A 24,142-nucleotide genomic window follows, 5' to 3' on the forward strand; every position below is an offset into this window, starting at 1 on the left:
CCTACCTCCCTGGGCCCTGCTTAAACGTATCTCGACTCTCTACAGCAGCCTCCCAATACTCCCTGAGGACAGAAGCACGGAGACACCACGGGTGACGGATGGCTAGAATCGATAACTTTGAAAGATGCACTGGTGCTAAGCTGCGATGCATAGAAACAGAGCAAACAGGGTGACGACTTACAGATGGAAGCTTGGCAAAAGACTGAATGCTTACGATGGAGAACATACAAGGGACTCGAGACACTTTTCAGCCTCAAGTATGACTGACGACAAGTGTCACTCAGCGATCACATCGGAACTGTCACTCATGGATAAGAGCGGATTGATTCTGAAAGCAACAAGGTCTAGTCTGTTCCCTCAAGGCTGGACGGCAGACCATCAATACGGAGGTTTTGTAACTTCCACCCCATCGCCAACATCTCACAGAGCCCGAATTATACCCACTTCATATCACATCCTGCGTTCATCACTTTGCCTCGCTTTCTATCCCTGCGATCCTTCTGGACCAGGCGAAAACATGCCAAAACACCTAAAATGCCCGACCAATGCAACGACATTCTTGTGCCATTAAGAAAACTGTGCAATTTTGCTAAGAAAGCAAAGTGTCCCTCTTACTAAACCCCCATCGCTCAACTCCTCCTCACATCTTGCTCAAGCTGTCGCCATTCACTCGTGGTTCGAGGACCAGATTAGTGCCTACACCTAGCAATGGGTCGGCTCAGTTCGTGACGATGGACAGCTTGAAGTTCTTCGGCGCATGCATGGACGTCTCCAGTCCCGTCTTTCTCTTCGGCAGCGAATTGGTGGGGTTGGCCAGGACGGCGCGGTAGGGTCTAGCAGCTGGGTTCAAGATGATCGACTGTTTCTTGGGCGCGTGCATTGAGTTCTCCATCCCCGTCTTCCTTTTCGGCAGCGCATTGGTAGTATCAGCCAGTGCGGGACCAGCGGCAGGGACGTAACCGTCGTAGTAACCGGCCTGTCGACCGAAGACGTTAGTGATGGCTGCTTGAGGGCTGAGACTTTGATCAAGTGATCTTGGGCGTACATACCTTCTTCTTGGCTTCATACTCCTCCTCGGCTTCCCTGAACCAAGCCCTGACTTCTTCGTCGGTCATTATTTTGGGCGATTCCAGTGCGCGCGGGGCCCTGTATCGGGGGACCACACGAAGTGTTGGAGGTCGGGTTGGACGGGTGATTGTGCGGGGCGCATGGTGAGGAATGGGTGATGCTTTCGTGCGCTGAGTCTCGAGATGCGACTTGTAAGCAGCAGCGCTGCGGTACGCATTCTTGTTAAAAGGCTTGATGTAGGTGGGGAAGTCGGACATGGTTGCAGATTTGCGATTTCGTTTTGGTTTAAGGCAAGGGAAAAGATGACAGTATGTGAGAAGGAAGGAAGGAAGGAAGAGAGATACGAGATGGAGGGGTGGAAGAGTTGTTTATATAGAAGGTAAGTGCGATGGAGAAGGCAAGAACCTACCTCACCCTATTGAAAAGGCTGAAACCTATTGAGGAGGCTGGTATCTATTGTGGAAGCAAGTGCCCTTTGAGAGTTGAGACGGAAGGCAAGTACTTGTTGAGGAGGCCGGTACCTATTGAGAAGGTGGATTCCTATTGGGGAGAAGGCAAGTACATACCTACCTATTGACAAGGTAAGTGGAAGGTGAGTGCAAGTAGGGGACCGATATCACGTCACTCGTTCCCGTCACCTCTGAAAGGCGAGTAGGTCACTCGGCCTTTACCCATATTTCAGGGAAGATACGCCTCACATGAAACTGATTTGATACTGGGTATCACAGATGGAGAAGCAAGTGCTAAGCATCCGAGATGAGATCATAGTGGAAGCAATAGCAATTTCATGTTCTCTGAACAGCAAGATGAAAGATGATACCTAGGCTCTCGCCATTATCCCTCCGTTTTCCTTTGTTCAACACACATGTCCCACCAAGTTCGAGTAAAATATCACGACGAAACATGGAACCATTGATGACTCTGACTGTTCCTCCCAGGCCTTTAGCATCGCGGTGGAACGGCTCTGGAGTGGAGAAGTTCGAAATCTTGATGTGCGGACCTCGTAAGAAACACGCGACTGTTTGTTCTTGCTCTGAAAGTCGGACATTATAAGAATATCTGAACATCTACAGTGGTGGGTTACTTGCTAGAGGTAGGCCTGGGTAGAAGTGGGTAGGTGTGAGAATGAATGAGGAGGAAGTGAGACGGGGGTGGGAGAGGGAGGGTTTTAGTATAGAAGCTTGATTAATTGATACTGTGAAGGGAAGCACAGGTAGTATGTAGGTACGTACTCAATTCCCTTCACTCATAAATGCTTGAGGATGTTCAAAAAGCTGCCGGTGTTTTGAGTATAGCAGTTGTTACATCAACCCTTTTTCATCTCAACCCGGGTTGGTGAAGTACCAGTCTCCCGAAATTACCTGATATGAGCGTTAGCCCATCCATTCCGGCATCCTAATGCGTTCTGTCTTCGCTAAAAGTCATGACGCATATGTAGGCTGGCCAGTTCTACAGATCTATGATTTTGAAAAGATTTGTAATGACACGAAAACATAAAGCCAAGTATCGTGTATACATTTGAAATACGACTCTTGACTCTCGACGACTGTCAGGGGTGATGGCACATACAGCATGCAAAACTGAAAAACCAAACTGTGCGAACACTTCATGGAATCTTATCACAAGTTTCATGGAAAAAGTGGACACAAATGAAAAAAAAAATAAAAAAATAAAATAAAATAAAATAAAATAAAATAAAAAAAAAAATTTAAATTTGAAAGAAAATTAGAAAGAAAAGCATGCAAGCTTCTACATCTCCTAGGCTCGAATTGGTGATGAGAAACAAAATATATCGATAATGCTGGTTTTTTTGCACAAATCCCATATGTCGTTCCAGTATCTATTATCTATGAAAGAAGCAAATCACCCCTCTAAAGGTAGTCATGGTGTCCTCAAATGTCAACTCATCTGTGACATCCTAACCAGTCGATGTGGCGGCGTCGGTGTAATCCAGAACACTGCCGGAATTCTTCTTGCCAAATCCGTTTCGCTTCTCGATTATGTTACGCCTCAATTTACAATCACCTGCGGCTTTAGACCTTCGCAGACTCTGTGCTCTTGAGTGGTGCATGCAGGGAGTTCTTCATGCCGGGAACGATGACATTTGACGCTGGAAATTTGGCCCGAAAGGCGCTGAAATCCGGAGTGTGGCCTCCCGCCGGGACGTAATCCTTGTTGTACCCAGCCTGTGTCAATTGCATTTTGTCAGTGGAACTGTTCTTGTAGGTTTTGTATACTTTAACGCAAAGCTGCGCACCTTTTTCTTGTTCTCGTAGTCGATATCGGCCTGGCGGAACCACTCGCGCACTTCGGCGTCGGACATGTAGTGCGGTCCTTCAGCACCGCTCTGGGTTCCGGAGCCCTTTACTGGCTTGGTGGGGCGCTGCTTCCGGAATTGCTGGTTCTGAATCTGCTGCTTGGGGTGATCGATACTGGCGCGTGGAGTATTCTTGTTCGAATGATGCCCGGCCTGGTCGCGGTAACCGTGAGGGATGAACGAATCGCTGCTCTTCGGCATGTCGAAGGATTGCTTCTTGGGAGGATGGGTGTCGCCACGCAAAGTGTTCTGGTGCGCATCAAAGGCCTCCTGACTGCGGTAGGCGTTGCGGTTAAATGAACCGGTCGGCTTTGGCTCGTCGGACGGTTCCTGCTTTGGAGAATTGATGAAATTCTTGTGAGCATCATACGCAGCCTGGCTGCGATAAGCATGCGGGTTGAAAGCGGCGCTACGCTTCGGGAAGCCAGACATTTTGAATGTGGTTGTGTTTTTTGCGTGTTATAGTGTTGGGTGTAATAGAAGTTTTGTAAGAATTCTTGAAGAGGTAGGATTGGAAAGGAGGAATCGATGATGTTATATAGGGCGACTGAAAGAAACGGACAGGACCGGTGTTCATGGGAAACCTTGATGCAAAGAACACTTGAGGCCATTCACTCGACGAAAGCCCATTCACTCCCGGTCAGGTTCGAAAACACTGAAAAACTTGGCAATGTTATCCTGACTCTTCCATCTTGACTCTTGGGGGTTCAGTCCGGTCGGGTGATGAGGCGCGGTCGCTGGGTCGCTCAAGTAATCACAGGGACAGAAACCTTGAATCATATAATATACAGAGCAAGATTACATCTGCGGAAAGACACTGTATACTAGATACTAGATGTTGTAGTGACTGTACGTCCTGCTTCTCGGCTTTCTGCGAGTCTGCGGAGAACGCCTTCACCATGGGGTGTGTAACATCGCAACATAAGGTGCATCCTTCCTCGCCCAAGCGCCAACAAAATCGACGGAAGAGGTCGGTTGACTCTGCCTTACAATGAGAGGAGGGAAAATGAGGCTAAGAATGCATAAACACCTCTAAATGGGCAGAAGTAAGAGTGGACACACAACACACTACTTGGAAAAACTGGCAGGAAACATTAAATCAGAGTGAAAGTCAAGACTACCCGTACGCTACTAGATCAAATCCCCTCCGCCAACATAGTCTGTATTTCCTGTAAAATACCTCTAGCTACTATTCTCCTACTTTATTGCCGCGCTTCCAGTGACTAGGACTAGGTGTAGGAGAAACAAGAGTATCTCAAGCCTTTGAGCTCTTCTCTGCGGTCTCAGGTGTGGCAAAGCGTGAGTTTGCCAATCCCTTCTCACCCGGAGGAAGCAACTTGATGTCCTCCTCTACAGCAAAGCGAGAGCCCGCTAAGCCCTTGTTTCCGAAAGGGAGCGGGTTCTCCATTTTCGCCCTGGGCGTCTCGTGGTCAGCGGCTTGGTAAGGCGCCGATTCACTGTCGTCCTGAGATCCCAGTTGGTAAGCATGTGTTTCGAAAAACGTAGTTGTTAGGTGTTTTCTAGGCAGTGACTATACCATTTGCTCTTTGCCCTCCTTCTTCGGGGGTTCAGCAAAAAAAGCTTCCACCGCTGCGTCCGCCTCGGGAGTCCAACCGTACTTGTTGTTGTAAGTGTGTTTACCCTTTTTCTTGTTGAAAGTCTTCTTACGGTTGTCGTTGGAGGCCATCTTGGATTGCCGCGGTATCAGTTTAGCTGTACTGCTCGTGAAGAGGGGTCAATTGTGTGGTCGGTTGCTGTTTTGGTGCTTTGAAAGTTGCAGGATGGGCAGAGATAATTGACTGTGATCTGCGATTAAAGAAGATAGGAATGCGGGTGGTTTGGTGCGCTAAATACCTCTAGGTAGGGTTCAGGAGAGTCCCTGGAAATATTCCACCGCCCTCCTCCGTAAAGAGTAACATGGTGGTGAAGGGCGACAACAAGACAAAAGGTTTGCTAAAGGTTGTGTACTCCGGAATCATCAGCAAATCTGTAAGATTCTGAGGTAAGGTAAGGTGGAGCAGGGCCGGTTCATCTCAGGTTCACTTGACGAGTACCTCCTAAAGATTGGTGAAGGGTAAATCCGAATCACAAGACTGTGTTCTGGCTGAACGAAGAAACGAGGGAAGGTTATATCAGTTCCGCCAAGTGGCCTCTGGTTCGGTTACTTATTTAGCCTCTTGAGGAATAGTAATGTCTCAAGTGTCGTGTCTACAGCCTCGGGCCTCAGGAGGGCTTGGCTTTATTGAGCGAGGCTTTTTAAAAAAAACCAACGAAGATGGTAACGAAGGTAATGGGTTTTAACCATTGAAAGAAAGCGACAGAGATATATATGACTGGTGCAAAAGTTTTGATGGAAATGTTACCAAAAGCCGAAGCAGCCTACAGTATAAGCGATTGTAAAAGCGGGCACACAATTCAATGTCTAAAGAAAAATGGCAAGCAAGAACCATTGATTCCGATCATTAACCCTGCACTAGCTGATCATGACTTCCTTCCTGCCAAAGCACAGGCTCACTCTTGCCAAAATCCTCGCTACATATCTTCTCCTCCATGTCCTCCTTATCCTCCGCCCTCCTTCTGCGTCCTTGATCATCTGCAGAATCTCGCATATTTCCCACCAAAGTTCCCGTTCCTTCTCATTTCTTTCCTGATTTTCTCACTGCTTCGAGGCGTCGTAATCAGGCACTTGAGTTCGATGTCGTCGAAGGGGGGAAAAATGTATCTTCCTTCCTAGCCCAGCGTGAGGAGCCTAGCCCCTTAGCTCCGGGAGGGAGCGGGTTCTCCATCTTTGCCTTGGGTGTGTCGTGATCGGCTGGTCGGTAAACAGATTCACCATTTCCCTGAGATCCCAGTTAGTAAGCAAGTGTTTCAGATAATGTAGACATTGGATACCTCTAGTTTCCGGGCAGTGACTATACCTTCTGCTCTTCGTCCTCCGATGATTCAGCAAAGAACGCCTTCACGGCGGCGTCCTCCTCGGGAGTGAACTTCCACTTCTTGGTGTAAGTAACCTTTCCGTTCCTCTTACCGGAAGGCTTCTTGGGAAATCGAGAATTAGCAAGCCCCTTGGTTGCCTCAGGAAACTGCGGCTTCGGGTCCTTGGTTGCCTCAGGAAACTGCGGCTTCGGGTCCTCTTCCTCCTTCTTAGCCCAACGTGAGGAGGCTAGCCCCTTAGCTCCGGGAGGAAGCGGGTTCTCCATCTTTGCCTTGGGTGTGTCATGATCGGCTGGTTGGTAAGGCGATTTCTTGTTGTTCTGAAATCTAGGTCAGTCTTGATGATCCCAAAACAAAAATTTGCACTCCGGGCGTTACTCGTATCATACCTTTTCCTCTAAGTCCAATTTCGCATAGAAGGCATGGAAGTCATCCACTGCGGCTTGCTCCTCGGGCGAGATTGAGTTATACCCTTTCTTCTTGGCAAAGCGAGAATGAGCAGGCCCCTTGGTGTTATTGAGAAGCAGCGGCTTTTTGTCTTCTTCCATGTGATGACTCGCTGCTTGTGGGGTGGGCAACGGCTTGATGTCGTCCTCTTTCTTAGCCCAACGTGAGGAAGCTAGGCCCTTGGCTCCAGGAGGGAGCGGATTCTCCATCTTTGCCCTGGGCGTGTCATGGTCGGCTGGTTGGTAAGGCGACTTCCTGTTGTTCTGAAATCCGAGTAAGTAACAGATCAAACATTTTGTACCTTTGCTTGGTCATATCAGTGATCATACCTTTTCCTCCATGTCCAACTTCGCATAAAAGGCGTGGAACTCGTCGACTGCGGCCTGCTCCTCAGGAGATACAAAGAGGTTCTTCTTGAAATTGGTGGGCCGTCTTCCCATCGACTTGTAGCCGTTGGGGTTCGTCTTTGAGTTGTAGCTGGGTGCCATTTTGTGATGCTGCAGCTGTTCGTGTAGAGGGTTGATGCTTTGCAAAGTTCTCGGATGTTCGTGAGATAGGCAAGAAGAAACTCTGTATCTTTGGTGGTGAGACTGAAAGCGATGGCAGGAGGTCTGGATTGTTATGATGATGGTGGAAGAATACAACTGGCAAAAGATCGGGAGAGAGAGGGGGGAGGGAGGAAGTTCTTATACTAGCTACAGAACCATTTGAAAAGGCCACGAAGGCAGGATATCGTTGAAAGTCGGGAAACTCGGTGAAGTGGGCAAGAAGCTACATAATGCTGCAGAAACCTTGTTTTCTCACAAATGTTGCAGTCGGCTGCTTGAAGACCATGCCTTATTATCTGGATACCTAAGAACCTGTAGCTCGAGTATCTGCGGCAGGGGTTCAACCTGTGTAGAGGTACATGACGTTCACTTTTTCTTTGGAAACCTTGCAAGGCCATGTTTGTTTTCTCATTGTATGCAGTCCGTAATGCGGGTTTTGTGTTATTGATAACGAAAAATGGCTTGCCTCTGCATCTGCTTCAAAATGAACCCAAAGTGACTTTTTTCAACTTTTTTTTTACAGCCTGGCTTAGCCTTACTGCCCTGCCATGCGTTCAGGTCAGGAACTTATATGCCGTTATGCATGACCAAATTTCCACAATACGGCTAAAACACGCTTTCTCGTGCAGTAAATCTAGTCACGCCACGCCCTGATGCATGCTGCGCCCTGCATGTATTGGGTAGAAGACTGTCGGGCATTCCCCAATGTGCAAGAATTTCGAGTGGCAACTGAACAGCTGGAGGTGCCTATGATCAGAACTTAGTGCATGGTGGGCGCTTAAGCCACTAACGTAACTGGTGAAGGTGAAGGAACACGTTTCAATTCTACGGCTTGAAGATTCCATCACTGTACTGGTATCGGCTCGGAATACTCTAATCCCGTCGGCGAGATTCCAAGGGCACTCTCGGCAATAATTACGAAGAACTAGATGGGTCATGTACTTCACCTGAAGGAGATTCTAAGGTTGGTGAGACCCAAGGTTTGGAAAGTTATATCTCTCAAGGTTGTCTCATTCGCTGGTACTGGGTTGAGTACGAACCGAAGACTGGTGGAGGGCAAGACATCAAGGTCCCAGATTTTGGGAGAAGCGGCCGTTGGCTAGCGAACGGAAGTAGAAGTGACCACCGAACGGGATAGTTCCGTGATGGAGATAAACAGAACGCTGGGTAGAACAGTAGGGTATTGTACGTATGCAGCAAACCCCGAGTGTTTCGATAGCCAAGCTCGCTGATCTTGCTCGAGTTCAATACCTGTAGATCAAGAATCCAACAGGACAGGAGTCAATGTTGTCGAGGGAGACTTAAGAATGCCAAACTCAGCAACCAGAAACTGGCAAAATGCACAAAAAAGACATCTGGGGGTTTGCATGAAGGTGTAGGAATTGGGTCAACGTCCTCTACTTGTCTGATTGGTTTCAGAGTCTGAAAAGGATCAGAGACACTCCCACCGAGACGCCTATGATTATAAAATTAGTCGCAATTGACCGCGCGCTCATCTTCTTCTGTCATGTCTGTAGGCTCAGGAGAGACAAATGTGATGAACCATTCCCAGAAATCAGTGAGGGCATCACCAACAAGAAGAGCTTGGGGGACAAAACTCAAAGACGGTCAGTTATGAAATAACGATGGTGTTGAACGGGCGAAACTTCCGTGTAGTCTAGTATCAAATCAAAAGAAATCCCATGGGGATTTTGTATGAGACTTGATAGGACGGATGTGACGATCAAACATGGCTTTTACAATGTTGATGCTCCATGAACTTGGTTTTGGCACATGGTTTCCCATGACAAAGGGATTACAGGACACTAGATGTGTTTGACTGAAGACACTGAGCAAACGACCAAAGAGCAAGTGGTGTAGTGATAGCCGACACGGTTAATTGAAAAGGAGAAGCTCATCACACCGAATGACCAAGCAGGTGATGATGAACAGGGACTCAGCAGAAGTCAACCATCCTCCGAACTTGATACGATTATGGGCTTGGCTCAATGTTTCAGAGCTCGCAGCTTCTAGACTTGATAATGACTCGAAGAGAAAAAAACGTGTGTATCAGACCGAGGCGCGCTTTTGGTATGTCGATCAACCTAAACATCGCCGGCCCCGTCTAGAAAGAGAATAATCTTGGTAAAGGACCGGGAGTACTAAGGGACGGCCACGATCGAATGTCACGTAATGAAGGATGTGCCATATATTCAAGATGAAGAAAAGAAAGCGTGGATGACGAGATGTAATGGACAGGAGAGGTTCATCGTTTCCGCTCTTTCCCTCTTTCGTCTGTCTGCCAAAAAGACAGGTACGTACCTAGGTAGGTTTCTTGGGTTAGGTTGGAAAGGCAATCGATAAGATAAGAGAAAACACTCACGCCATGCAAACCAAGTGGAAGGGACCTAATGACCAATCAGTGCCAAAGCTGCCGCCTAATCGGGTTTGATAAGAGGGCCGATCCGACGGAGGTCTTGATGAAAGTTGCGAAAAGAGTGGCCCGGCGGCTTGGTAGAAATTGATGAATATCCGACCACCGGTTTATAGAACGCACAAAGCAGATACTCCAACCGACGAGAGACATTTGACAAAGGCGGGGTTACCACTCGGTCATAAGGTTGTGTTTGGAGCCGCTGTACTGTGTAGAGGCTGTTGAGGAGACTTTGCATTGCCGTACATGACCCGCAGCTGTACTCTCTGTACAGTAATACACGGTAATGACGCAAGCTAAGGTTTCTTACTGAAATCTCTTTACTGTTTCGTGTTCATTGATGCTAGGCTGTAAGAAGTCGTGGTGTTGTGTATGTGCTTTTATTAGATGTATGGAATCAGAGTATGTAATGTGAGTTAGCGACTGGTAGATTTTTTCGAAATCTAGCTGAACACAAAGAGTGTAGTTGTAAGATTGTAGTATATAGTACCTTAAAGCCACAGTACAAAAACTGGGTTCTCCATACTGTAATACAGGGCCAACCTAAGATCATACCTCTACAGACATCTAGTATATATCTTACCGAGTGGAAAATATTCTAATTCACCGTAATGGAACAAGCAAGAGATGCGAAAGTTGAAGAACGTTATGTGGATATCTGTCTGAACTTATGAACTCCCACTCCCACTACTACATATTTCGTAAGATTCCACGCCGACAGTCTTGAAGGGGCGGAGTGTCCAATACGTCAACGGGATGATCTTTTATATGACCATGGTTGCTTCTTTGGATGATGGTTTGGAAGTGCTGGATCGTGTGAATATCATGGTATAAGAATGCATGTTTTGTTCGATAAAACCACATCTGTTTCCTGCTCAGGATTTACCATGATGTCTCTGAACAACAAGCAGGCATTTGATTCCTGTAATGAGGACGAAAGAAAGCCTCATCACTCAAGTGACCAAAGCGTCGCAATTACCGTAAATGACAGGTGCTGGTTGGAAGCCAGTGAATGATGTTCGAATCCGTTGGTTGTGGGGTTGTGAGATTGCAACCCGACTGATCTACTTCCGCCTACTTTGCAGGACCCATGTAGGTGTTGGGTCAGTTCATGTTGGCAACTGGCAAGGGAAGCGCATGAGCATTGAACTCCGGAACAACAGCCAGGTTATCCGGACTCAACTTGGCCAGTGGGCGGGCACCTGATAACTCCCGGGGCCGTTGATAGCGTATACCAGCGTACTGACGATAGCAGCTTTATAATGTAGAAGAATGGACTTCGGCAGGCACTCCCGACGTTCTTGGAAGAGGATGCGGTTCAAGCAAGGGGTTGCAGCCAAGGAGATTCATATGTGGGTTAGGGGTGTTTGTGGCTCTCTGCTGCGTGCACTACCAAATGTGGGGTAATTGTCTAATTGCACCTTGCCTATCTTGGCTAGCGCCTATAGATTGCTGATGTAAGCAGGCTGGAGCCCTCAACGTCATTCCTTCCTTCCTTCTATGAAATGGTTTTCTCAAGAATCTGGAGCCTGATGCCCACCTACCTAGGTAACAAACTTCATGCTTTTCCTTTGATGATTCCCGTCTCTTTCCTTCTGGGTTTGTGATCTGCGCTACAAGAGCAAGACAGTATTGATTAGTCGGTTTGAGTCAAGTGTCAGCGTGCTTGGATTTTTGAGGCTCTTCAATCGAGCCCTGCGACACTGGAGATGACAGGCCAAATCTGGCAAAACCCGCGACCCTAGCATAAGGATCACAAAGAAGTGAATGGCGATTGATACGGCGGAACAGTGAGCATCCATCCGCGAGGGACACAGCCCCGCGTCGGGAACTGCTAGTAATGGATGAAGCACAAATCACAGAGTGATAGCGAGGCAAGGAGGGTCGGAGGACATTTGGGGGTCATTTGATTGCTGCCAAGGCATGATGCAACTGGAGCGCTCTTTCAGGAAGGAGGACTGGGATGACTGAGGGTTGGTTGGCGGAGATGATCTGTGCTTCCGCCAATTAGTAGGTACGGACCCTTTTCCTCTGTACAATGACGTCGACTGCCACCATAACCTTTACAAGTTCTCGTTGACGATAGTTCAACTCACTGCAGTCACTTATCCCTTCCCTGCCAGAGTCGACCGACAATCTGGCGCTTCCCTCGATTCTACTACTTGCACTTGGAACGGTCCATGCCCGCAACCACTCAGCTGTAGTGGCTTCAGCTTAGTCCCTTCGCCCCTTCCCCCCGGGTTCCTTTCATTAAACCCAAAAAGGCCCGGGATCTTCTTGTCGCGATGATGCCCATTTCCACAATGCGTGTTCCTGGCCAGTGCCCCTCCTCTCCCCCCCAATCTGTTCCCATCATGCCCGACGACACAGGGTCTCGTCATAGCCATGGAACCAGTAGCACTTCTGGCCTTTCCAATAAACTCCCCACAAAGTGGTCTTGTGGCCTTCAAGTTGTCATCTTGCTGCCGCTGTTACTGGTCTTGATTTCTCAAGCTGTTCCCTTGTACCCAATCGTTCCAGTCGTGTCCCAGTTTGTGCACCATAGCAATGCCAGGTTTAGGTACATTAGCACTTTAACTACACTTTACTACCTTACAGCTCCGTCTTTCCGCACCATCTTCGCTGCACTTCATCGCCGATTTACTCACAAATCTTTTGTTCCGTCTAGCTACAGCTCCCAAACAGGAAAACCCGGGCCGATTTCGCAACTGTGTTCTTACCAACAGATCTAGACAGCCTCGCACCCCCCTCAAAGTCCACACACCCACCCTATAGGCTGCCAAGGGCCACGGCAAAGGGCTATAGCCGAGAGAATACCACTCAGAGAAGAGTTTAGGCTTGTGTGTCTTCCTGGGGTTCGTGGCGGTCTTCCTAACCACCCCCTTTTGCTCGCTTCTGGTGTCTTGCAAACTAGAACCAGTAGTTCAACCGTCACCTGATCAGAAACGTCGGCACGACTCGGACTCGAGACAGGACGGGCACGACCACCCGGTTCCTTGCTCGGGTGCAGCGATTACAGGTAGTCCCTAAGATGAGCGACTTTGCGGCTTACCCCGTTCAGACAAGCTCGCCAGCCTCCTCAAATGGCACAGTTCTCCCACCGTCTTTGCCAGGCACAAGTCTGAGGAAAGAGCGCGGTGCCATCGCCGCTCAGGCCTGCGATACCTGCAGGGCTCGCAAGCAGAGATGTGACGAGCAAAGACCAAAGTGCGGCACTTGCCAGAGATTCAATGTCGAGTGTCACTACAGGGAACCACAGCCTACAAAGTAAGTCTACGCCTTACGCCTCCTGAGATGACTCCATCTAATACGGACTCTAGGAAGGACAAGACGCTGGTAGAAATCCTGGATAGGCTCAAGGTCCTAGATGTTCTCAATGTCCTCGAGAACAAGATTGACCACTTGAGTTGGCGCATGGACCATTTAGTGGCCACATGTCATCCCAATACAAACTCGACGACGACGGCAACTCACCTCGCCCCTCCTCCCCCTCTCACCACTTCCACTGGACATTCCGTTGGCATCCATGGAGTACATCCTGCCGTAGCACACCACCACTCGCCAGAAGGACTGTCTAATGGGGGGCCTCATGCGCTCCCCAATATTGCTTCGCTCACTGAGGATCACTATCAATATGTGTCTGCTGTGCATCAGATGCTGGCGTGGCCGGCAATACAAGGCCACCTGGCGACCGTTCAGCCCAAATGCCCTACCCGTAACCTCAAGTCGGTTGCGACTGACGGTCCGGCCATGGCACTTGGTGCTCATCTCCCAATGGACCACACTATACCCATAAGCGTGCAAACTGGCGAAAACTATAATCTTGGGCCTGTCTCGGCCCCAATATCAGCCTTTGGATTGGATTGGGACATCATGCAAACGTTGAGCAAGGCCTACTTTGACACCATTAGCCTCCTGCATCCTATCTTGGACCGCCATACCTTTTTAACTCAAACACTTCCGACTTTGTTCAAGAACGGAATCGATCACAGACTACAGTCCACCATTGCCTTTCTCGTCTTTGCTCTAGGCGAGGTTGCTCTAGGTAACTATAGGGGTGCACCCATCAATGCGCACGGAGGGAGGCCGAGCGGTATGAGGGGAGGTTCCAAAAGTCACCCACCTGGCATCACGCTGTTCAACGAAGCGAGGAAACGTTTGGGCTTTAGTGTTGCCGAGACGAGCCTCGAGATGGTACAGGCATACACGTTAGCTAGGTGAGCACGTTGTTCTGAGAACCTGTGGTTCCTCTTTCTAATCACAAGAATACACACAGTACCTATTGCGCAACCTGCTCATATCCCATGGTATGTTACCCCTATATACCTGCTACCTTGTTTCGTGCAAATATTACCTGTCGCTTTGGTGATCATGTACTAACAACCGCAGGGTTTTTGGAAAATGATTAGAGAAGCGTCTTTGGCTTGCCAATCCTTGATCATGATGTAAGTCAATAATATGCCTCCTCATTTGTCCAGTATGCAAACTAAAACATGGCAGTAACCCAGGGGTGCTCTCTTCTCCACAAGCAGACTTGCTCAGAAGAGCATTTTGGCATTGTGCCGTCATGGAAACGTGTGTACCAGAGATATGTCCTGATAATGTCAACTCAAGCTAATCGGTGTTTGCCAGTTGTCTCAACCTTGAGCTAGGGTTCCCACTTACAGGCCTCGAGAAGATGGAAAACGTAGTCAGCCTCCCCGACTTCAGCACCAGCTTCACAGACTACGATTATGTCAGCAACCAAGAAACACAATACCAAGAGCACTTTGCGTCTCAGATAGCTCTTAGGAGGCTGCTTGTGGAATTTCACGGGACGCTCAGTCGATGTAAGCACCCTTCTTCTCCTTGACCACTCGATACTCTTGCCCAACACTCGCTAACGCACATCCTCTGCAGCACCATACAACACCACTGCTCCCAGCACTAGCAGCACCCCAAATAGGATCCGCCATATGGCAACGGATCTCGAGCGCTGGCGTAGCTACCTTCCCTCTAACCTACAATGGCAAGAAGACACACCCGGCGCCTTTCCGTCGAGCGCAACCGCCTACAACGGCCCAAGCATCTACAGCCCCGTCACGACAGCAACGGCAACTACGACCACGAACAGCACCCCGGCTGTCTCTCCCATGCTTCCAACTCCCCAAGAAGGCACCACGTTCATGAACTCCGTCAGCCCGGGCGTTAGCAGGGTCTCCATGGCCGGAAGCGGCGTCATGCCACAAGCCTTAGCCAATGTCGCAGCTTCCGGCCTTCGCTCCCCCCCAATGTCCCACCAACAGCCGATTCTCAACTCCGGCCTTGGTCCCCAACATCAACCAGTGCCTCAACCACAAATGTTCACGGCCGACCTCGACGCCCCTCCTATCCGCTATCCGTATGCCCACGACGTGCAGGTAGCCCTGCTCCGCTCCCGCTACTACTACGCCAAGTACCTCATCCACCGCCCTTTCCTCTACAAAGCCCTGCACCACCCGGACGCCATGATGCAAGAAGACGCCATCGGCGCCGCCGAGTGTCTCAAGGCCTCGCTCAAGTGGCCCATTGCCATGTCCCCCTCGTCTCTGCAAAAGCGGTTCGTGCCCTGCCCTTTCTTCTTCACGCAGAATTTCTTTGGGATCTTGGTTCTTCTGCATTTGGTTCTGAGCGACAAGGTGCCGATTCTGACCAAGATCAAGGATACGCTGTGTGGAGGAGAGAGGTTCGAGTTGGAGGCCAAGAAGACAGTGGAGCTGTATGTGGATTGGATTCGGGATCTGAAGGATGTAGAGCCGAGTGCGGTTTGGGATTGGGATGTTGTCTGTGCCATGTATGGATTGGAGGGGAATGGGTAATGGTAGAGCTGGATGAGAAAGAGTCTTCAAGGGTTATGAAAGTAATGAGGGAGGTGGTATGGGAGGGAGGGAGATGATATCGGATGGTGAGGCAAGACAAGCCCGGCGGGGAAGATTGGCAGTGAAGTGTTAGAGGTGGGGGCGTCTTGGCGATGTTTTGGCTGTTTTGGATACCATGTCATTGTCATGGCAGTGAGTTTTTGGCTCGGCGATTTTTAGATATCTTGATGACACAATCCTCAATCTTGAATATCGGTTGTAGAAAGTTGAAGGTTGACACTGTAACCAGGGTGATCAATTGCGCGCGCCGGAAGAGGCATGCATACCTGAGAATACTTTTGGGTATCAGAGCCGTCTTGAGAATCAAAAACGATGAATCGTTTAATATCGAGCGAGGCCCTCATTGACAGGCGTTTTCCATCATTGATCAATCAATCGACTATCCATCTGGTCAATGTTTTGTCAAATCGATCAAAGTATTCAACCCGAATTGAACGAGTTATTCATCTCATCAACTCTGCTGTATTGTGCCAACCTTCGCCGAACCAATCCCATTCACGTGCATGCAGATTACGAGGAACAAGGAAGCAAAGGGTTATCCAACATCATTTCCGCATTGGAGGGTATCATGATACATTAAAAATACGCCAGTAGAATGCTAAAAGTCAGGCTCGCCCGCCTTGCCCGCCTAAAAAGAACAGGAGGAAAAACTTCTTCCATCCCATCGTGTCACTATCCCCCAGGACTCCTTCATGTCCATGTCCGGCCCAGCTCTGTGCTTTCATTTGACTCCCTCTCTTCTTCTTCTTTGTTCCCCGAATCATTGCGCAGTCCTCATTTTCCCATCATTAACATTTCGAATTTTTGTGTACACATCCGATGCAAAGTATAAAACAGCCAAACCCCACCACAACACAAAATCTTATTTATTGCTCCTTCTCACTTACAGGCCGCGTCGATGACGGGGTCTGTGTAGTCGAAGGGCTGTCGGGGCGGATCTTCTCCTGCGTGACCTCCTTTGAGTTCGCTCCCGAAGCGAAGGGGGGCTCGCTGTTGTTCCTCGACCTCGAGTGGGTGCTGGGACCGGCAGAGCCGTCGTTGACGAACATGCCCTGGTCGGTGGTGTTGCGGAAGTAGTGGTGGACTTGGTCGTTGAAGTCATCCACCTCGAGATCGTCGCCCATGGAGTTCTGGCCGTTGACCTCCTTCTCGCGGCGCATGCGCTCCTTGCCGGCCCACTCCTCACGCATGTCCTCGATTTTCTGCTTGTGGTCGAGCTCAGGGTTGTAGTGCTTGCCAACGCCGCGGAGGCGCTCCCAGAGGGAAAGGTGCATGGGGTGGATGGCGATGCCGTGGTAGTCTTCGGGCTTGCCGGCGCGGATGTAGCTCCACCGGCGCTCTTGTTCCTTGAGGTCAAGACCGGTGGTGTCGGGGAGGAACAGCCAGGTGAGGATCATGCCGGCGAGACCGAACCAGGGAACGACGTAGAACTTGGTCTGGGTATCGATGTAGTTGTAGAGAACGGAGGCGAGAAGCGCACCTGCCTTACCGCAGCAAGCGCTGAAGCCGTGGGCGGAGGCGCGGATGGGGGTAGGGAAGACCTCACCGGCAACGAGGAAGGTGACGCTGTTGGGGCCGAACTGGTTGAAGAAGCTGGAGAGGAAGTACATGGCCTGGAAGGACTTGATACCGGCGGGGCTGGTGTAGTACTCCAACTTGAAGGCGGGAACGACGAACATGATGAAGCACATGAGGAAACCGACTTGCTGCATCATCTTGCGGCCATAGAAGCGGTTGTCCATGAGGAGCGAGGCCAAGTAATAACCGACAAGAGAGATGATGACGTTGTACAAGTTCCAAATCCAGCCGGTCAAGACAGAGCTCGAGCCGCCGCTGATGACGGCGATGAATTGAGCCTGGAAGAGCTTGTTTCCGTAGAAGAAGACGTCGTTGCAGAACCAGCAACCAGCCGTGGCGAGGAGACGGCCTCCAAAGTGCCTGGTGGTCATGGCAAGGGAATCGAAATCGTAACCGGTAACGTTGGTCTTCTTCTTGGCGGCAATAAGCTGTCGGCTGGCGTGGGGCATCTTGTAGGTTCTGTAGTAGACGAGCCAAAGGGTACCGACGGCGGGAATGGCGAACGACAATCTGAATGTCCACTGGACAGTGGCGAGGCCATAGGGCGGGGATCCGCTACCGGCATGGAAGATGAGGAGGAGGATAATGAGGAGGGCCTGGTTGATAAGCTGACCCCAACCCTGCATCAAGAAGGCGGTAGTAACCTTGCGGCCACGGTGAAGACGGTCGTTTCTGGTGGAAAGCTTTCCGGACGCGACAGAGTTCTCCATGGAGGAGGTAGCAGTAATGGGATATTCTCCACCGACACCGAAACCTGCAGACAGAATGTGTTAGCTTTGCACGTAATGCGACTTTGTGCCTTTGAGAGAGAACTTGCCGTAGAAGAAGAGAGACCAAGCATAGCAGATGACCCAGCCCTGGAGGGTCAAACCCCAAGAAGCCGTGAGCATGAGCAAACCGACAAACATGATGGCGGCATCCTGAATGAGACCCCAGCGACGACCAATCCAATCACCAATAACACCAACGACCAGCTGGCCAACCATAATACCGATAACCTCGAGATATGTTACGGCAGCGATCCAGTTGCTGCTGCACTCGGTAGCATTGTGGCCCCAGCATTGCGGCCAGGTGGCTTTGAAGAGAGGCTCGATGTTGCCGATACTGAAGAGGACGTAGCCCTCGAGACCAAGACCGGCTCCGGGAAGGACGGCGTTGCGGAAGTACCACGAGACGGGGCTGAGAGGGTCCTTCTTCATCATGCGACCGATGGCCTTGAGCTCCTGCTTCGCCTCCTCATTCTGGACCTTGTTGACGAAGGCTATCCTCTCGCGCAAGGGCAGGTCGGCCCAGTAGGTGCCGTCTTTTGTGTAGATGTCGTCAGGTTGTGTGAGGTAGCCGAAGATGGCCTTCTCGTGGTCGGGATCAGGCGTGTGGCCGAAGGGAAGCTGAAGAGCCTCGTCACCGGTGGCCGGGCCGTGAGGCACGGGGATCAGACCCGGCGTAGGGTCGTGGTGAGTGTCGGGACGCATTACGTCGTCATCCATGTTGAAGACTTGAGGTGGTTGTTTTGTATATGGGCGGGGTATATAAAGAAGAAGAAGAAGAGATTTATAGGATGGCGAGATGGATCAAAAAAGATATCAAAGAGTAGGTGCAAGGTTGGCTCCCCTTTGGTAGGTAGGTAGGTCCTTGGATGGCATCAAGGAGATACGGGGGAGGCTTGTCCTCTTGCTCAAGATCCCTAGACCAACAGCACAGCAGGCGTGTTGATTCTGGAGATCAGATCAGACGATGATGATGATGATGAAGGAAGAGAAGGACAAGACCGCTGGAGAAAAAAAGTATGGTTATGAGACTCGATGGCCACAACGCCGGTACCTGTCGCGAGTTCTTATGGCAGGATAGGATGGAAGAGCTTGGGGATGGTGCTGGGATACCAGCCGTCTCTTTCTAGTTTGGGATAAGGTGGCTGAAGAAGAGTGGAGGGGTAGCGGTACCTGTTTCTGCACCATTATTCAGCATGCAAGAGGGGTACAGCTACCTCGACGGATCAATGGACAGGGGGGGCAGTTACAAGCGACTCCACGCCGAACACCCGAAGGCATGGCCCTGTACGGACCAGATCAGGTCGTGGTCGAATCGAGCACTGTCATTGGCAGATGTTGGGAATTTTTCCTCTCAATTTCCAATTCCAACGGCACCAAAATCTGTGGGGGAACGGGGCTCCATGGAGCAGTCGAACTCATTGGAGACTGGAGTTGCAGACCCTGACCGCTGACAATGGTTTCCCCGTGCGCTTCCGGCCTTTTTTTTTTCTTGATATTTTTTTTTTTCGCTTTACTTGCCCCCTTGCATCTATGCATTGGATTTGATGGCATCATAGCAAAGGATGCCGGTCCCCCAAGAAACCAATGGATATTCAGGGTCTTGACTACGAGCTTCCTAAATAAAAAAACAAGTAAAAAGCTGTGTATCTAGAGATGTAGATTTTGTGAAACGGTCAGTCTTGTTCATCTGACATTCGGGACCGTCAAAGTTGGGTTTCCTTGTGACGGAACCCTTGACGGATGAGAGGATCGCAATGTCAAAGGCTCCCGCTAGAAAGTAAAAGAGTTCGGAGGAGATGGATCAACAACGCACAGGAACAGGCAACGACGGACACTGCTCGCTCGGTGCGCCCACGTGTTACAGTCTAACGCTGATATCATTCATTATTGCGCAACGCATTTCCGGCAACAGTGACGCAGCGAGGGCACGGCATGAAGCGATGGTGTTCTAAGACATACTATGAAACTTGATGCCTGTGCTGAGGCTTCCTTGTTTCCAACGTGGAAGACTTGGAAGAATTCGGTGATTCTGGTTGAAACAGAACGCGGGTAAGACCGTGGAACAGGATGTCGGGGTACATAGGTCTGGTAGGGCAGAGTGAGGTCAAGCTCTGTCAAGCTTTGCCGCCTCAAAAACAGACCGCCTTGGCAGCCAATCAAGGACGTCGCAGCTTTTTCAAGCCGCATCGGCGTCCGCCCGTGCGGGTCATTGGCAACACGACCGCCAAGTGGTATCGGGGTCCGCCACCAGGCAGACGGGAGTTTTGGTGATATGCACGCAGAGCACACGACAGACAACACGCGACACCGACGCTCCGACGTTGGCCGACCGACCAACCGACCGACCGACCGCCCGGCCGCCCTGACTTCCCGCGATGGATCCCTCACGGATTCTTTTGAGTTTTGACTCCAGAGGGCTCCGTCTCCAGCGAGTCCAGCTCAACCGGGACCTCCTAGATGCCGTTAATGCACGGCCGAACTGTGGATTGCACATAGACGAAGCCAAGATGCCAAGAAAATATAGAAAGGAGGAACGTCCGCCGAAGAGGCAGTTAGACACACGACACCTTTGCTTTTCGTTCTTTTTTTCTTAGTTGTGACGATGCCCAGACATGTCGTCTGAGACTGAGAGGATGCCCTCGTGCCCTCCTTCCCCCTTCTGCCGCGCCCAGACGAAGCGGACACAGGCATGGCATGTTGACTTTGTTGACTTTGCCATCCTCGCCGGCCAACCACGATGGAGCGAGCCATGCGGACTGCGGGCGGCGGCGACGGCGAACGGAGCGGAGTCGGTTTTTGGACCGTCACTCGTCTTCTCCGTGCCATTCCCCCCCACGTGCCCTCTTTGCCCCAGGCTGCAGGATCTTCTTGGCTGCATCATTTTCGTGCGTTCGGCGTGTGAGCGAATGCAGTCGAATGCGGTTCGGATCAACAGCCTGCAGATTAGCTCGCTGCTTGTCCAACGTGCCTGGTGTGTCGCTGGGGGGGTGCTGGCAGCCACTGCAGCTGAGTGTGTTTCGCGGCGTCTGGACTTGTTCGCTTTGTGGTGGATTGCCATTCACGAGGTCGAGACCGCCCACGTGTGTCCATGATTGGTCGAAAGCACTCGACCTGGGTAGATCCGAAATGTGGGTCCGAATCTGCAAGAACGCACTTCTTGGCATCCACCACACCACCCGAGCCTAAATCCGCTTTTGGCGCGCTGAATTTGGGTAGTGTAGTTACTCCAAAAACCATACACGTCCGTGTAAAAAGAGTGTCTGACGTGCGCATCCGGGCTGGCAGTCCAAGAAGTGATCACTGTAACCTGTGCTGTGCCTCAAAATCCCTTCATCGTTGAATCTGTCCTCCACAATGCTGCCGCCGCCTTGGCCGTCCTCGGTTCTTGTGCTGACCTCGGCGAAAAAAACAACAAGTGGGGTAATAGAAAGTCCCAGCGGCACGACTGACTGACTGAGGGGTTGGATTCCCGAGTTATTCTCCACAACGGACTCCGATACATATGGAATGGAACCGGCCGTGGAACCCATTTTTGGAAGCCCAGAAGGCGGTCAAGATATGGGAGAAAAGAAGGGCAACTTTTGTTCCATTCCGATGCTAGCTATAGTGTATATACTAACGCGGCCAAGCGGCCTAGACGGCTCCCCCGACGGGCGGCGCCGCGAGTCAAGACAACAAACAGTTCAACTCGCCTCTTGTTCCAGTGACAAGAAGCTTCGATACGGCATGTGCTCTCGTGTTGTTGAGCCGCACAACGCTCTTTGTAGTGTACGGCAAAATCACAATGGAAGCCAAAGTGGAAGCTTGCAATCTCGGCAGATATGAATCATCCGTCCACAGCAACCGAAAGATCCCCAACCCTTCGCTAAGTTAGACGACACAACTTTATTTCGACCTTAAGCTTGATACTCTCATCAACTTCTAGCGTATTGCGACCAACTGATGTTCCATTAGGGTTTGTCACAATACCGAGGTGGTGATCCTGTCAAACACGGCGTAAGTCGCACAAGAGAGGCCATCCAGGAGCACCGCGCACTGCAATCTGCTGCATTGTAGCCGGTATCCGATGCACTGGTTCGACAAGTCATCGAAAAGTTGACCACTCACTCGGTACCAACCCTAATTTTTAATCACGCCTGCCCCCCTGCCTTGGTTGAAGAATACTGTGTCATGTTCAACCACCCCCACAGCTCCCCAAGGTCTCAAGTTCCCCCGCTTCGGGTCTGATATAGGCTATCTCCGCTTTTATAACTGTGCAAAAGTGTCCAGGTCATCTCTAGGAGGGTCGGGTTTCAGCCAATCGGTGGCTCCCATCATTGCCTGCAGGATACCTTTTTGATCCTTCAGATACGTTCATCTCATAACCACCATGCTGCCAACCACCTACAGGTATTTACCAAGTATACTTGACTGGTCTTCGTAAGAGAGAGTGGAGAGGGGGCATAGAAATGACACTTTTGCACAGTTAAAGGGATCCATGTCTCTCAGACACACAACCTTACTCCAACATCATCGTCATCATCACCACCTCCTTCTCTTCCTTCGAAAGCGCCCAAGGGCCCTCAACATGGACATGGGGCACGTATTGTGACTCGGCCAGTCTCGGTCGAAATCTCCAATGCGGGTGAATGTGGTGATCCCTTGTTTGAACTGGGGGTATATAGTACATATGATGTGTGGTGTTGTGGTAGTGGAACTTTAAATGCATACTTGCTTTTAGCAAAGATTGTGGTATATTGAGACTTAAATCTCAGTTTGGACACTTATCCTCGGTAGATACGCTACGTTATACAACCTCCCTACCAATTGTCCAGCTGTAGTTTATTGACACCAGGATATCATGAGAGGATAACAATGGTGACCCATCCCTTGTTAGGAATGCTCGAATTCTTGGAATACACAAGACTTGGATACTCATCATATATGCTATCAGCCTTATCTTCACTTCATACAGCTTACCAATCCTGGGCCTGGTGCGAGGATTCTTCTGTCATCTATGCTTTTTTCACAAATATTTCCACAGACATCTGTAAACGGAACGATTCTCCCCAACTTTCTCAATTTTCAAATCGTGATTCAACCTAGTACCAAGCAGGAATAGCATCGATATTAATTTTAGCGATCGCACGAGATCAACCGCATCTGCATGTACGGTATCTTACACCGCATCTCACATCGCATCTCAGCTGCGCTCTGAATCAACTACCGCAAAGACTTGTGGCATCAATTTTCAGCTTCCGGGGAAATCAGGCATAGTCAGTAAGCAAACTGCAACATTCATGCCCGCCAGAAATTGTGTGCAAGATGGTCCATCCAGCGCCCTAGCATAAAAAAAGGTATGAAGATTCAAATTTACAGTGCTCCGGGTTGGTAATATGTCTGCCTAGCTATTTCGTGAAGGCATAGAATGCACATATGTACATGAAGATACATGATAATGCCTGATTTCCCTGGAAGCTGCCCGAATATACCACTGCCCCGAGTCTATACGGTATCATGGAAACTCACAAAAGATCACACCCTTCTAAATAGGTTGGTAGGTAGGTATCCCCTCGTTAATGCAATGAGAGAGTTCCGCGAGAGACGAGACAGGCGTTATCGAGCATCGGCTTCCGTGGTCAAAGATATCGGATGCTCCCAAAAGCCAGGAGCACCACCAATCAGACAACTGACGACTTCGTTGTGTTTTCTAGGTACTACCGACCATCACGCCTTCTACGTAAAGTAACCATGTCATGCATAGTTTAAACATGTACTGGTTAGTGTAAATAGGTACCCATGCAATGCAGGTCGCCTGTCTGGTGGTGTGAGCACAAAACTGCCTGCTGCTGCGGTCACCTGATTGCTGTACGAGAAAAAAAAAAAAAAGCAAGAAAGAGATCCTTGGTTTTCATGGTTTTCAGGACTTGCTACGGCATTGTTCTCAAAGGTACTGTCAAAACCTTTTGTAAGTCACTGTTGCTTGTACATAGCTGCAGTCATTTCGAAAAGAAAAATACCGCTGTTTTCGCTATTCGTTCTGATGAACGTGACTTGCTTCATGTCGGTCAGTTGAACCGAGTAGGTAATTTTTAGAATATTTTTATTTTGCATGTGACGGCAGTTGAGGTCCTTCTGTCTTCATCGGCAAGCCCGTATCAGTTTCAATTACGGCTTACGTGCAATCTTTC

General features: G+C 50.0%; 6 protein-coding genes across 6 annotated transcripts; 1 reads left to right on the forward strand and 5 right to left on the reverse strand.

Moving 5' to 3' along the window:
* Positions 1-718: 718 nt before the first annotated feature.
* On the reverse strand, positions 719-1,325 carry NEUTE1DRAFT_53282 (uncharacterized protein; the record flags this gene model as incomplete). The annotated part of the gene is made up of 2 exons (XM_009857610.1): positions 719-976; positions 1,050-1,325. The coding sequence occupies 2 exons, from the start codon at positions 1,323-1,325 to the stop codon at positions 719-721; spliced, it is 534 nt and encodes a 177-aa protein (XP_009855912.1).
* Positions 1,326-3,101: 1,776 nt separating this feature from the next.
* On the reverse strand, positions 3,102-3,817 carry NEUTE1DRAFT_142173 (uncharacterized protein; the record flags this gene model as incomplete). Its single annotated transcript, XM_009857611.1, has 2 exons — positions 3,102-3,254; positions 3,326-3,817. 2 exons carry the CDS (start codon positions 3,815-3,817, stop codon positions 3,102-3,104), a joined length of 645 nt encoding a protein of 214 aa, XP_009855913.1.
* Positions 3,818-4,640: 823 nt separating this feature from the next.
* Positions 4,641-5,072, reverse strand: NEUTE1DRAFT_142174 (uncharacterized protein; the record flags this gene model as incomplete). The annotated part of the gene is made up of 2 exons (XM_009857612.1): positions 4,641-4,850; positions 4,923-5,072. 2 exons carry the CDS (start codon positions 5,070-5,072, stop codon positions 4,641-4,643), a joined length of 360 nt encoding a protein of 119 aa, XP_009855914.1.
* A 991-nt stretch (positions 5,073-6,063) lies between these two features.
* Positions 6,064-7,254, reverse strand: NEUTE1DRAFT_53103 (uncharacterized protein; the record flags this gene model as incomplete). The annotated part of the gene is made up of 4 exons (XM_009857613.1): positions 6,064-6,225; positions 6,304-6,639; positions 6,709-7,029; positions 7,096-7,254. The coding sequence occupies 4 exons, from the start codon at positions 7,252-7,254 to the stop codon at positions 6,064-6,066; spliced, it is 978 nt and encodes a 325-aa protein (XP_009855915.1).
* A 4,827-nt stretch (positions 7,255-12,081) lies between these two features.
* NEUTE1DRAFT_125788 (uncharacterized protein) lies at positions 12,082-15,572 on the forward strand (the record flags this gene model as incomplete). Its single annotated transcript, XM_009857614.1, has 5 exons — positions 12,082-12,121; positions 12,326-12,384; positions 12,789-12,994; positions 13,048-13,944; positions 14,673-15,572. 5 exons carry the CDS (start codon positions 12,082-12,084, stop codon positions 15,562-15,564), a joined length of 2,094 nt encoding a protein of 697 aa, XP_009855916.1.
* A 590-nt stretch (positions 15,573-16,162) lies between these two features.
* On the reverse strand, positions 16,163-18,689 carry NEUTE1DRAFT_149841 (uncharacterized protein; the record flags this gene model as incomplete). The annotated part of the gene is made up of 2 exons (XM_009857615.1): positions 16,163-17,956; positions 18,074-18,689. The coding sequence occupies 2 exons, from the start codon at positions 18,687-18,689 to the stop codon at positions 16,491-16,493; spliced, it is 2,082 nt and encodes a 693-aa protein (XP_009855917.1).
* Between the last annotated feature and the right edge of the window lie 5,453 nt (positions 18,690-24,142).

The sequence above is a fragment of the Neurospora tetrasperma genome (assembly GCF_000213175.1).
Source record: "Neurospora tetrasperma FGSC 2508 unplaced genomic scaffold NEUTE1scaffold_81, whole genome shotgun sequence".
Taxonomy (NCBI): domain Eukaryota; kingdom Fungi; phylum Ascomycota; class Sordariomycetes; order Sordariales; family Sordariaceae; genus Neurospora; species Neurospora tetrasperma.